Source organism: Geotrypetes seraphini, chromosome 5 (assembly GCF_902459505.1).
Source record: "Geotrypetes seraphini chromosome 5, aGeoSer1.1, whole genome shotgun sequence".
In the NCBI taxonomy this organism is placed as follows: domain Eukaryota; kingdom Metazoa; phylum Chordata; class Amphibia; order Gymnophiona; family Dermophiidae; genus Geotrypetes; species Geotrypetes seraphini.
Window position 1 is genome coordinate 111753119 of NC_047088.1, and position 13305 is coordinate 111766423.

The following is a 13305-nucleotide window of genomic DNA, read 5'->3' on the forward strand; positions in this document are numbered from 1 at the left end:
AAGAGGAATGGGTACAGTTTGACAGGAAGGGAGGGGGACTGGGTGCAGGGCCTGGCAGGGAGAGGCTGGGTGCAGGGGGTAAGGCGTTGAGAAGACAGGGAGGACAGATGCTCAGGGGGTTGGAAAAACAGATACTGCACGTACTGGGAGAGGGTTGGGAAGGACAAATGCACGGGCTGGGGAGGGGGGTTAGGAAAGGAGGAAAAGAGAGATGCTGCACAGGTAGAGTAGTGAGAAGGGAGAGAAATAAATGCTGCCAGTGGGAGAGGGAAAAGGAATGGAGAATTGTTGGACATAGGTGTGTGGCGTGATAGGGAAAGGGAGAATTGTTGGACATAATAGTGGTGGAGAGGAGGGAGGGAGAAATGTTACACTGGGAAGGAGGAGAGATGACCCAAAGAAGGGAGAGATGTCAGACCACTGGAATGGGAAGGAGAGAGAGAGAGAGAGATGCCAGACCACAGAATGGAAGGGAATGAGGGGAGAGAGAGATGCCAGACCACAGAAAGGAGAGATGTTAGACCTTGGGAAGAGGGAAGGAAGGAAAGAGAGATGCCAGACCATGGGAGAGGAGAGAGATTCCAGGCTATGGAAGGAGAAGAGAAAGATGCCAGACCATATGACAGCAGAAGGGGGAAGACAGAGATGTCTGACCATGGGAGAGGGATGAGATGATGCATAGGGATGGAGGGGAAGGGGAGACAGAGGGAGGAGATGGTGCACAGTGATGGGTACGAGAGGGAACATAAGAACATAAGCAGTGCCTCCGCCGGGTCAGACCATAGGTCCATCCTGCCCAGCAGTCCGCTCCCGCGGCGGCCCAAACAGGTCACGACCTGTCCAAATCACCAGAAGGGGCCCCCATGCCACCTTGGTTTCCTATTGAGTCCTATCTTCCCATCAAAGTCCTAGCCCTCCGGTCTTGCACATGCACGACCTGGTCGGGTTTCTATACTTATTTTCTGGTTAGCTTTCTCAGTATCCCACGATCCCTATATCCCTCAGGAATCCGTCCAGTCTCTGTTTGAATCCTTGTATCGTACTCTGCCCAATCACGTCCTCCGGTAGCGCATTCCAAGTGTCCACGACCCTTTGGGTGAAAAAAAACTTCCTTGCATTCGTTTTGAACCTATCTCCCTTCAGTTTCTCCGAATGCCCCCTCGTACCTGTTGTCCCCTTCAGCCTGAAGAATCTGTCCCTATCCACCCTCTCTATGCCCCTCATGATCTTGAAGGTCTCTATCATATCACCCCTGAGCCTCCTTTTTTCCAGAGAGAAGAGCCCCAGCCTATCCAACCTCTCGGCATATGGGCAGTGTTCCAGCCCTCTTACCAGTTTCGTTGCTCTCCTTTGGACTCTCTCGAGTACCGCCATGTCCTTCTTGAGGTACGGCGACCAATATTGAACGCAATATTCCAGATGCGGACGCACCATCGCTCGATACAGTGGCAAGATGACTTCCCTCGTCCTGGTTGTTATGCCCCTTTTTATGATGCCCAGCATCCTGTTTGCTTTTTTTGAGGCCGCTGCGCACTGTGCAGATGGCTTCAGTGATGCATCCACCAGCACTCCCAAGTCTCTCTCAAGACTGCTTTCTCCCAACAATGCCCCCCCCAATTTGTAGTTGAACAACGGGTTTTTTTTCCCTATATGCATGACCTTGCATTTTTCCACGTTAAAGCGCATTTGCCATTTGTTCGCCCAGTCTTCCAGCTTGTCTAGGTCCCTTTGCAGGTCCTCACACTCCTCCCTGGAGCTAACTCTGCCGCACAGTTTGGTATCGTCTGCAAATTTTATAACCTCGCACTTTGCCTCCTTTTCCAGGTCATTGATAAATATGTTGAAGAGTAACGGCCCCAGCACCGATCCCTGCGGCACACCGCTCGTGACTCCCCGCCAGTCAGAATATTGGCCCTTTACTCCGACCCTCTGCAGTCTACCCGACAACCAGTGCTTGATCCATCGGTGCACATCCCCTCCCACCCCGTGGTTCCACAGCTTCCTAAGCAGCCTTTCATGTGGCACCTTGTCGAAAGCCTTTTGAAAATCGAGGTAAATGATGTCGATGGGTTCCCCATTGTCCACCCGACTGCTTATTCCCTCAAAGAAGTACAGAAGGTTCGTTAAGCATGACCTTCCCTTACAGAATCCGTGCTGGCTTGTTCTCAGTAGGCCATTTCTCTCAATGTGCTCGCAAATGCCATCCTTTATCATAGCTTCCACCATCTTCCCTATAATTGAAGTCAGGCTCACCGGCCTGTAGTTCCCGGGGTCACCCCTCGATCCCTTTTTGAAGATAGGTGTGACATTCGCCAATTTCCAGTCCTCTGGTACCTCTCCAGTTTTCAAGGATAGGTTACAAACATGCTGGATTGTGCCCGCTATTTCTTGTCTTAGCTCCTTCAGAACCCTCGGGTGGATCCCGTCCGGACCCGGTGATTTGCCGCATTTTAACCTGTCTATCTGTTTGAGGACATCCTCCTTACTTACCTCTATGTGCTCCAATTTCTCAGCCTGTTCCCCACTCATGAGCTCCTCTGAGTCCGGTATATTAGATGTGTCTTCTCTCGTGAAAACCGACGAGAAGAACGTGTTCAGCCTCTCAGCTACCTCTTTATCCTCTTTAATCACTCCCCTCCTATCCCCATCGTCCAGCGGCCCCACCTCCTCTCTCGCTGGTCGTTTCCCCTTTACGTAACTGAAGAATGCCTTGAAGTTTTTCGCCTCCCTGGCCAGCCCCTCTTCGTATTTCCCTTTTGCTTTTCTAACCTCTCGGTGGCATTCTTTTTGGCATTTCCTGTGCGCCTGGTGATTTTCCTCCGTTGGATCCTTTTTCCATCTCCGGAAGGATACTTTTTTGTCGTTTATTGCCCTCTTTACTTCTGCTGAGATCCAAATCGGGTCCTTTGACCGCTTGTTCTTGCAGCCTTTCCTGAAACTGGGGACGTACATTTTTTGAGCTTCCTGTAGGGTGTCCCTGAATAGGGTCCAGGCGCTTTCCACAGTCTCCATCCTAAAGATGTTTCTGAGCTTCCTCCCCACCATTTCCCTCATAGCAACATAGTTCCCCTTCTTGAAGTTGAGCGCAGTTGTTGCGGTCCTCCTTACTATGGGTGTCCCCATTTCTAAAGTGAATCTGATCGCATTGTGGTCACTGTTGCCTAGTGGTCCTCCCACTTCTACCCCTCTTGCAGGCCCTCCTAATCCGTTCAGGATGAGGTCAAGAGTAGCACTCCCCCGCGTCGGTTCCCTGATCAATTGCTCCATGAAGCAGTCCCTCACAGCTTCTACAAATCCTGTTTCCCTAGTGCAGTTGGAGTGACCCGTACTCCAGTCTATCCCCGGGTAGTTGAAGTCCCCCATCACTGTTACATTTCCAGTCCTGCACTCCTGTCTCAGTTCAGCTTCCAAGTCGTGTCCGACTCCTTCCGGCGCACCAGGTGGGCGATAATACAGCCCCAGTTTTATGTCTGCACCCTTGTTTCCCGGCAATTTGACCCATAGCGATTCCAGCCCTTCTGCCTTCGTTGCCATATCCATCCCGACCGAGTAGATAGAGTCTTTTATATATAGTGCTATGCCTCCCCCTTTCTTGTGGGTCCTGTCTCTCCTGTAGAGCTTGTACCCCGGTAGCGCCACATCCCATTGATTCTGCTCTGTCCACCATGTTTCTGTAATTCCAATTATATCTAGGTCTTCCCCCTTGGCCACGATCTCTAGTTCACCCATCTTGGCCATGAGGCTTCTTGCATTTGCGTATAAGCACCGCAGGTCCCGTTGTTTTTTCTCCACCTCTGCATTCACCTGGGCCGCCTCTCCTGTTCCCTGTACTTCTGCTTTGCCCTCAGCCTTTACCCTCGTAGCTTTCAGCTTCCCCACATTTCCGCCACCCCCACTTCCCCGCTTTTCCTCTGGGTTTTCTTGCCCCCTCCTGGGCCCCTGCCTCTGTTCGATCCCCCTCGCCTTGTGTAGCCCCTATGATACCCTCAGTTTTCGCCCTCGCGCCACCCAGTCCCCCTGTGTCTCCATGCCCTTTAGTCTCTTCCCAGCAAGCTCCCTTTACCTGTTGTTTCCCTCGCTGTCTGATCATAAGATCCACTGGTCTCTCTACTTCCTCCGTGCAGTCAGCCCGTTCAGCATCTGTTCTGGATACTGTTGTCCGAAGCGTCAACATCAGATCAGCTGTCGGCTTTCCCCCTCTCCTCAGTTTAAAGCCCTCTCGATCTCCTTCTTCACATTGGCAGCCAGTAGTCTAGTTCCCTCTGTGCTCAGGTGCAGGCCGTCCCGCCGGTAGAGCTTACTCTTTCCCCAGAAGGACATCCAGTTCCTCACAAAGTGGAAGCCCTCCTCCTGGCACCATCTCCTCAACCATGCATTCACAGCCTGGATGTCTGCCTGCCTCTTTGCATCTGCTCTCGGTACAGGCAGGATCTCTGAGAACGCTATCCTCCGGGTACTCCGCTTCAGTTTTCGTCCCAGGACCCTGAACTGGTCAGTCAGCGTGGCCATGCTGAAGTTCCTCCGGCTCACATCATTTGTTCCAACGTGGATTATCACCACAGTCTCCTCTGCCTCTGCTCCGTCCAGGATCCTCTCGATCCTATCAGTGACGTCTCGTGTCTTGGCCCCTGGGAGACAAGTCACTAGCCGGTCCTCCCTTCCTCCAGCTACGTGACTATCTACCTCTCTCAAGATCGAGTCTCCCACCACAATAGCAGACTTCCCTTTCCTCAGCAACCTCTTCTGTCTCAGGTCCGTGTCCTCGGTGTAGTGTGGTGTCTCACCCTCGGGGTCCCGGTGAGTCACGGTCTCCTCCTCTTGCGTGGTTCCTCCGCTAGGTCCTTCCTCGGTGTCGCCTTGTGGATCCTGGGTCTCGTCTGCCGACATCCGTCTGTGCAGCTGCTGGTCCTGTCCTCCCGCCTTCCTATAGGCCTCCTCGATGAATCTCTCGAGGTCCCTCACCTGGTCCACAATGAGGCCAGCTCCGTCTGTGTCCTTGGTTGACCAGCTCGTCTCCTCTGTGTCGCGCAGTCCCTCCAGTCCCTCCAGTTCCTGGACCTTGACCCTCAATCTGCCGACCTGTACTCCATCCTCAGGCTTTCCAGTTCCTGACACCGACCGCATATGTATGCCCGCCTCCCGGAGGGGAGGTAGTCATACATATGACACTCGACGCAGTAAACCGGGTAGCTCTGCTGGGTTCCTGTAGCCTCCATATCCTTCTCTTTGCTCCTGCGGTCCCTCGGTGGTTGAGAGTGGCTTTCGGCGTGCAGCTAGTTGAAAGAGTAGAGAGAGAGAGAAGAGTGAGAAGCTGAAAGGGTAGAGAAGAAGAAAGTGGAGAGAAGAAAATTTTTTTTTTTTTTAAATTAGGTTAAAGTTAGGTTGCTGCTGGGCTGCCTGGGCTCCTTCTCAAGGCTCCCTCGCAACGCCGTGCGCCGAACGGCTGGGCGCCGTTGGCTCCCTTCCTCTTAAGGGGGAGCCCGGGCCGATGCGACCTGTATACATTAGTACTTTTAGTTTGTGGTCCTGTATTTGCATAGGAGTTATCTGTGGTCTGCATGTGTGACCAAGGCCAGGTGTTCTGGTAGGAATGAATGTTGAGAAACATACAGTGTGCTTTGTGTAGTTTAATTTTGTGGTTAACCATTATGTATTGTTAAGATTATTTTGTGTGTATATATGAAAAATGAATGGAAAAATGGTATTACAATTACAGTAGTATTATTATGGGGCGGGGTCTGGGGCGGAGATTGGACGGGGTCTGGGGCGGAGCTCGCGGGGGCCCCCCAAACAAAAAAGCGTTCCGTTGCCTATGACTTCAGTAACCATCCTTAAAGTGCTTTGCTAGTGGAGCACTTCTTCCACGATTCCCTAGGCTTTGGGCTCCCTACAGAGCATTTCCTATCCCAAGTTTCTTCTATGGCTCAAGGGCAAAATCCCCAGTTTTATAGGACACAAACTGACATACAATAACCCAGCCATTCCTATATTAATATAATTAAAATAACTTTGCCAAGCTTCTACATTAGGGGTGCCCAAAAGGTCGCAAAGGCAAACGCGAGTCGATCACGAGCCCATCTCAGGCTCCACAATAGACTCGCGTCGCCTTTGCGTTCTCTCTGTTCCCCAATGCAACAGGCCAGCAGCAACTATGGAAGTGCTGGGCAACCCAGCCTCCCCCCCCCCGTCAATTCTGACGTCGGAGAGGAAGTTCCGGGCCAGCCAATCGCTGCCAGGCTGGCCCGGAACTCCCTTTCCAACATCAGAATTGACATCGGGGGAAAGGCTGCGGCGTCGGAAAACAGGGAGAACTCGGCGGCAACGGCAGTGGTGGTTTGGAGGCCTGTTTCCAGACATCGGCGGTGGCTTGGGGGCCTGTTTCCAGACAACAGCCCTGGTGGTGGCTTAGGGAGAAAAAAATAGGGAGACAGAAAGACAGAACAGGAAGACAGAAAGACAGACAGGGAGACAGAACGACAGACAGGGAGACAAAAAGAAAGGGGAGCAGGCAGGGAGAGAGGAAGAAAAAGTTGGACTCATGGAAGGACAGAGATGTTGGTTGGGAAATGGAATGAGGTCTGGAGGAGACGAAGCATGCAGGAGGCAGGCAGGAGGGAAGAAATATTGCATGCACAGTCAGAAGTAGAAAGTGCAACCAGACTCATGAAATCACCAGACAACAAAGGGCTAGATTCACTAAGCAAACCGATCGTATACCGATCGGTTTGCGACCCCTTTACTATCAAATTTCCATCTGGCCTGATTACCTCTCCTGCAATCCGCTTCGAATCCATGCATGCAAATGAGTTAAAATGCATACAAATTGGACAGGACCCAATTCACTACATAAAATTTTGGATCCGACTGGGCTGGCCGATCACCTGAAGACGCGACTGCTGGGGACCAGTCGAAAACGTCTTTCCCACTAGAAGCTCTGTTCTCTGCCCTGAAATCTCTCCTGCCTGCTCACCCCGAACACTGCCCTGCTCTGCCCCAATCTTCCCTGAAACTATCCTGCCGCATCGCCGTTCTCCTGCCCTTCCTCACCCAGCTAGCCCCTGGTTTTAACCCACAGATTAAAACCACAGGCTCCCTGGCCTATGTAAAAAAGCTGCACTGCCCTGAAGTCCTGCTCTCTGCCCCGAAGTGCTGCTGCCCTGCACTGCCCTTCCCCGCCCTGTAAGCCCGTGGTTTTAACCCATGAGTTTAAAGCAGGTTAAAACCATAGGCTCGCAGGGCTCAAAACTACTAAAAAAAATAAATAAATAAAGATTGCGGGTCTGATGGACCAATAGTTGGGAGCAGGAGGGATGCTCGGTCCCTCCTGCTCCTTAGGTTCACCAACCCCTCGGCCGAGCCCGACACTCCCCTCCCCTGACATCCAAGTTGGGAGCAGGAGGGGTGCTTGGTCCCTCCTGCTCCTAGGCCTCCCACTCCCAGCCCACCCCTGGTCGACCCAGGTGGTCGGGCCCGGCTCTCCCACCCCGGTACCTGTAAAATAGTTGGGAGCAGAAAGGGTGCCCGGTCCCTCCTGCTCCTTAGGCAAGGCTCCTACAACATCTTCAGGAGCAGGAGGGGTGCCCGGACCCTCCTCCTGCCCCTATGCCGCTCCAAAATCTTCAGGAGCAGGAGGAAACTCCTGGGCCCGTTGGCGCCCAATAGTGGTCTTATGCCCCGCCCCGGCGCATCATACGGCCTGTGACGTTCAAATATGTCACAGGCCGTATTGAGGTGGAAGAGGATCTCTTTTTCCTTAAAGGACCCACGGCAACAAGAGGGCATCCGTTGAAAATCAGGGGTGGGAAATTTCATGGCGACACCAGAAAATATTTCTTCACCGAAAGGGTGGAATAATCTTCCACAACAGGTAATTGAGGCAAGCAGCGTGCCAGATTTTAAGAAAAGATGGGCTTTTTGGGAGCGGCAGCTTACAAATGTTCTGTGCGCAAATGTCGCTGCGGGATTGTCGGTGCGCCAATGTCCTTCCCCACCACCCCAGGGTCCACCATTTCTCCCTTTCTCTTCCCAACTACCCCGTTATCCAGTATTTTTATCCCCTCTCCCTACACATCACCTCTTGGGTCCAACTTCTCTACCTCCCTCCATCCCATTGTAGACCATGTGGGATCTCTTCATAGAGGTAGTTAGGGGGTGGGCCATTAGTGTGGGCAGACAATGGGCCGTGGCCCTTTTCTGCCGTCATGTTCTATGTTTCTATCATCTGATGCACGGGGAGAGGCCTAAGGTGCTGAATGGCTGAGGCGCCTCAGGCTCCTCCCTTTGGAGGGGCCGGTACACCTCAGCCAATCCCAGCTTACAGCAGGGATCTCAAGTCTTGTTGAGGCAGATGATCTCTCTGTAAGCCAGGGGTCTCAAATGCTGCACAGGCAAGGGGAGAGAAATGCTGCATAGGCAAGGGGGGAGAGAAATGCTGCTGCTGCACAGGGAAGGGGGGTAGAAATGCTACACAGGCAAGGGGGAAAAATGATGCTGCTGCACAGGGAAGAGGGGGAGCGAAATGATGCTGCAGCAGCACCCAATTGGGGAGAGAGGGGGAAGGAGGGAGAAGGAAGTCAAGGGAGATGAACCAGAGATGCCAAGTCCATGGGAGGGAGGGAAAGGAAAAAAGGAAAGGAAAAAACTGTGCGGCAGAGTTAGGTCCAGGGAGGAGTGTAAGGACCTACAAAGGGACCTGGACAAACTGGAAGACTGGGCAAACAAATGGCAAATGCGCTTTAACATGGAAAAATGCAAGGTCATGCATATAGGGAAAAAGAACCCGTTGTTCAACTACAAATTGGGGGGGGGGCATTGTTGGGAGACAGCAGTCTTGAGAGAGACTTGGGTGTGCTGGTGGATGCATCACTGAAGCCATCTACACAGTGCGCAGCAGCCTCGAAAAAAGCCAACAGGATGCTGGGCATCATAAAGAGGGGCATAACAACCAGGACGCGGGAAGTCATCATGCCATTGTATCGAGCGATGGTGCGTCCACATCTGGAATACTGCGTTCAATATTGGTCGCCGTACCTCAAGAAGGACATGGCAGTACTTGAGAGAGTCCAAAGGAGAGCAACAAAACTGGTAAGAGGGCTGGAACACTGCCCATACGCCGAGAGGTTGGATAGGCTGGGGCTCTTCTCTCTGGAAAAAAGGAGGCTCAGGGGAGATATGATAGAGACCTTCAAGATCATGAGGGGCATAGAGAGGGTGGATAGGGACAGATTCTTCAGGCTGAAGGGGACAACAGGTACGAGGGGGCATTCGGAGAAACTGAAGGGAGACAGGTTAAAAAAAAAATGCAAGGAAGTTTTTTTTCACACAAAGGGTCGTGGACACTTGGAATGCGCTACCAGAGGAAGTGATCAGGCAGAGTACGGTACAGGGATTCAAACAGGGATTGGATGGATTTCTGAGGGATAAAGGGATCGTGGGATACTGAGAGAGGTGCTGGGATGTAACACAAGTATAGAAAGCTAACCAGGTAATAAGTATAGAAACCCAATCAGGTCGTGCATGTGCAAGACCGGAGGGTTAGGACTTCGATGGGAAGATAGGACTTCAATGAGAAACCAAGGTGACAAGGGAGCCCCATCTGGTGATTCAGACAGGTCGTGACCTGTTTGGGCCGCCGCGGGAGCGGACTGCTGGGCAGGATGGACCTATGGTCTGACCCGGCGGAGGCACTTCTTATATTCTTAGATAACAGACCATGGAGGGGGAGGAAGAGATGCCATGGCATGGGGGAGGGAAGGAGATAGATACTAGACCATGGTGTGGAGTGGGAAGGAAGGAAGGAAAGGAGAAGAGAAAGAGAGAGATGCCAAAGTATAGGGGTGGGGGTGGAGACAAAAAATGGAGAGGGGGTGAAGCTGAAATGAATGTGCAAAGGAGAGAAGGGACACAGGATATACAGTTTATTGAAGAGACATAGAAAGTTTTAGGGAAGATACCATATGGAAGAGAGAGGGTGGACAGTAGATGGAAGGGGCAGAGAGAGCGTGGGCAGTAGATGGAAGGGGTAGACAGAGAGGGCAGAAGCTGGGTGGTAGGGGCAAAGAGAGGGCAGATGTTGCATGGAAGGGAGAAAGGACAAACACTGTATAGAAAGAAGAGAGCAATGAGATGATTAAAGCAAAACAACAAAAGGTAGAAAGATTTTTTTGTTGCTTTACTTAGAATCAAGTAGTATTGTAACTGTATTGATAAAAGTTTATAAATAGGAAATGGAAATAAGGCAATTTTTTGGACTAAACCCCTTTCCCCAGGTCAGGACAGGATACCATAACAGCAGTATACTGTACTGTTCTGAAGAAAGATTTGGCCTCTGAAAGCTAATTGAAAAATGGATTAGTCCAATAAAATGGTATTTTCTTATTTCTCATTATTTGTTTTATTTTTATTTGTTAATTTGTAAAGCGGTGATTGTTATGTATCAGTTTTTTTCAAATTTACATCTACTGTTTTTATATTTTGTACAGTATTAAGGGACATGGGTCACTGTTTTTGTGGTGTTGCATTGTATGCAGAGTCTAGTTTTTTGGTGGTTGTTTAACTTTTGTCTACATATTTCTATTTTTAGTTTGTGATTATTCCATATTGGGCGAGGGTGTATCTCTGTTCTGTGTGTATGAAAAGGACATAGTTTTCAGTTGGCATTGACGGCAGGATCAATTGACTGTGCGGGATCTGGCTTATTTAGTTTTACAATGTATGTGTTGGTGTTCTAGTGCTCACTGCAGTGTTTAAGATGCTGCCTTTTCCTAGGTACACTCTTGTTGTGCAATATGTGGATTGTTACTAAAATTCATATTTTTAATATAGATGGGGGGTGTCAAAAAATGATGGGCCCCGGGTGTTACATATGCTAGGTACGCCACTGTATCAAATAAAGATGATACTTGATACTAATGCTTTTGGATATGATTGCAGTTTAATAAGATAACAGTTGCACACCTAACATTCAGTTAATCAGCAAACAGCATATCCTAATGCAAGGATCTCAAAGTCCCTCCTTGAGGGCCGCAATCCAGTCGGGTTTTCAGGATTTCCCCAATGAATATGCATGAGATCTATGTGCATGCACTGCTTTCAATGCATATTCATTGGGGAAATCCTGAAAACCCGATTGAATTGCGGCCCTCAAGGAGGGACTTTCAGATCCCTGTCCTAATGAAAAATTCCACTCCCCCCCAATAATTTTTCGTTATGTATCAATGCAGCCAACCTCGCTGTCCGACATGCAGCAAATGTGACTAATCAGTCTGGGTCTATGTTAGTCTATATTTGCCACAACAAACAGTATTCTCCTCACCCAGCCATCCTTCCCCTTTTTCCTTACCATGTGTGTAGATGTTGCCCAGTTCGTTGTGAAGGTAGAAGAGGCTCCGTACACATTCACTTCCACTGGACACAGGCCGGTAGCCTGTCAACACAAACTTATTGAACTGGAGGTGTCGGGGTGAGCTGGTCCAGTCCAGTAGCTGGGGCCCACTTAGGAATGCCATGCAAGCTGGAAAGTGAATCTCCAACCGTCAGATCTAGAATAATCTGTTCCAACCTTTTCAGGATCAGTTCTACCACTCCAGGGAATTGGTATGACATTACCTCACTTACATAATGGGATGTACATTCTCAGAGTTGTAGAAAAAAAAAATACTCATCCATATTCTCACTATAATACTTCTGGCACAACTAAAGCCACTGCTCTCAAAAATACTGCTTCACTGATCTTCAAAGTTAAAGTAATGATCCCTAAAATACTTCCTCAAAATAAAGACGTTTCTTCTGATAACACTTCTTTATAATGGCTAAAGATGGTACTCCAAAGCTCATGGTAATACTCCCAAATTAACTATACTGCTTGCAGTAATAATTTTCCAGTGTAGGTAGATATATTACTTCTAACCATCTCAGTAACATGATCTCAGCTATTTGAAATGTCACCACTTGTTAAAATAAATAATCCTGTTTTTATCACTACTTCCCAAATCAAAGATGCATCTCTTACTCCTTATTAAACTCCTCCAGTGAGTGGTGTAGATTCAAATATGCTGTTCCTAGAACTCCAGAAGGGCTGCAGGTAACTGTGCTATAGCACTCAGGAGTTTTATTTGCTGTAAGTGATAATGCTGAGAGTCTCGAGAACAAATGCTTCAAGTAACGCTCGCTCTCTCCCCCTCCCCCCCCCCCCACCCTCCTCTCCCTACTAGTGCTGAAATGTCCTTGAAAAGCGTACAAAAAGTGCTGATTCACCCTGAAAGGATGCTGAAAACTGTAAGACTACTGCAGATAACAGTGTTGATATTCCTGATAAGATTAATTGGGACTGGCATTCGGATTCTAAGGCCCGACACAACACAGGTCATTTTTCCCAGGAAAGCATTACTCCACTGTGATTCGAGTACTAATACCGTAGTAGATCATAATCCTCTGGGGCAAATATTAATCCTAAAGGCATTAACACTGCAAGGTTACTGTCAAGTAGATATTAATGCTGGAAATGTTAAAAGTCATTCTCCCAAAGGCAGGGAAATTAATGCTGCAAGTCTTTCTTCTGGAATGATGCAGGACACGGGCACCAAGGTTGCAAATACAGTAACTTCCTGTGGGAGAAATGGAACTATCGCAGATCTTTTTTGCATCTAATGGAAAAGACCAGAGAAGGTCCCCTCTTGTTAATGCTGCTGCCGCAGATTAACGCTGTAGATCGTTCTGGCAGGAAAAAGAGCTGCTGCGCACCGCGTTCGTAGCTTGTTTCCTCTCCTCGGGGTAAATGCAAGTGGTAACAGTGACTACTTTCTCTTTCTCCTCCCAACCGAGGGCAAGAAGCAAACCGTGCACACATTGCCCGTACTATTTCCGGCCAAAGCCCATACCCCATTTCATTCTGTAGCGAACAATTCAACCGCTACAAGAGCGGTCTCCACCCATACCGCAAACTTGTCTCTACTTGGATAGCTCTCTAGGATTATATATTGTAGCGGGCGGGTTAAGCAGTCGGAAGTGGAGGGGAGGAGCATTGCCTGTGGGGATAGCACGTCAAGCTTTAAATGGTCTAGATCTAGACTCTATTGGCTAGAAAAGCCTATATGGAATAGGGGGTGGGGGCTTTCTACGCACCTGGGTTGGGTGCTGACTCTTCTGAATGGATGAAAGACTAACAGCTGCTGGAGCCGTAGAGCTAAGTTGGGGAGCTGCTGAGGTGCACGGGCGGCCTGGAGGCGGAGCTGCAAGGCCTGCGGCGATCTCGGAAATGCCTGAGCCAAAAGAACCCCTGGACTGGCAAGGCCTGGGCTCGCCGAA

The 13305-nt window shown here is 49.8% G+C and overlaps 1 protein-coding gene across 1 annotated transcript in view; it reads right to left on the reverse strand.

The window, feature by feature from the left end:
• Positions 1-13027, reverse strand: part of PAQR4 (progestin and adipoQ receptor family member 4) — a 92168-nt gene extending 79141 nt beyond the window's left edge. The window contains exon 1 of the mRNA XM_033944977.1: positions 11342-13027. Coding sequence (XP_033800868.1) covers positions 11342-11507 — 166 coding nt within the window. The 5' untranslated portion in view covers positions 11508-13027. The remainder of the gene's footprint in view (positions 1-11341) is intronic.
• Between the last annotated feature and the right edge of the window lie 278 nt (positions 13028-13305).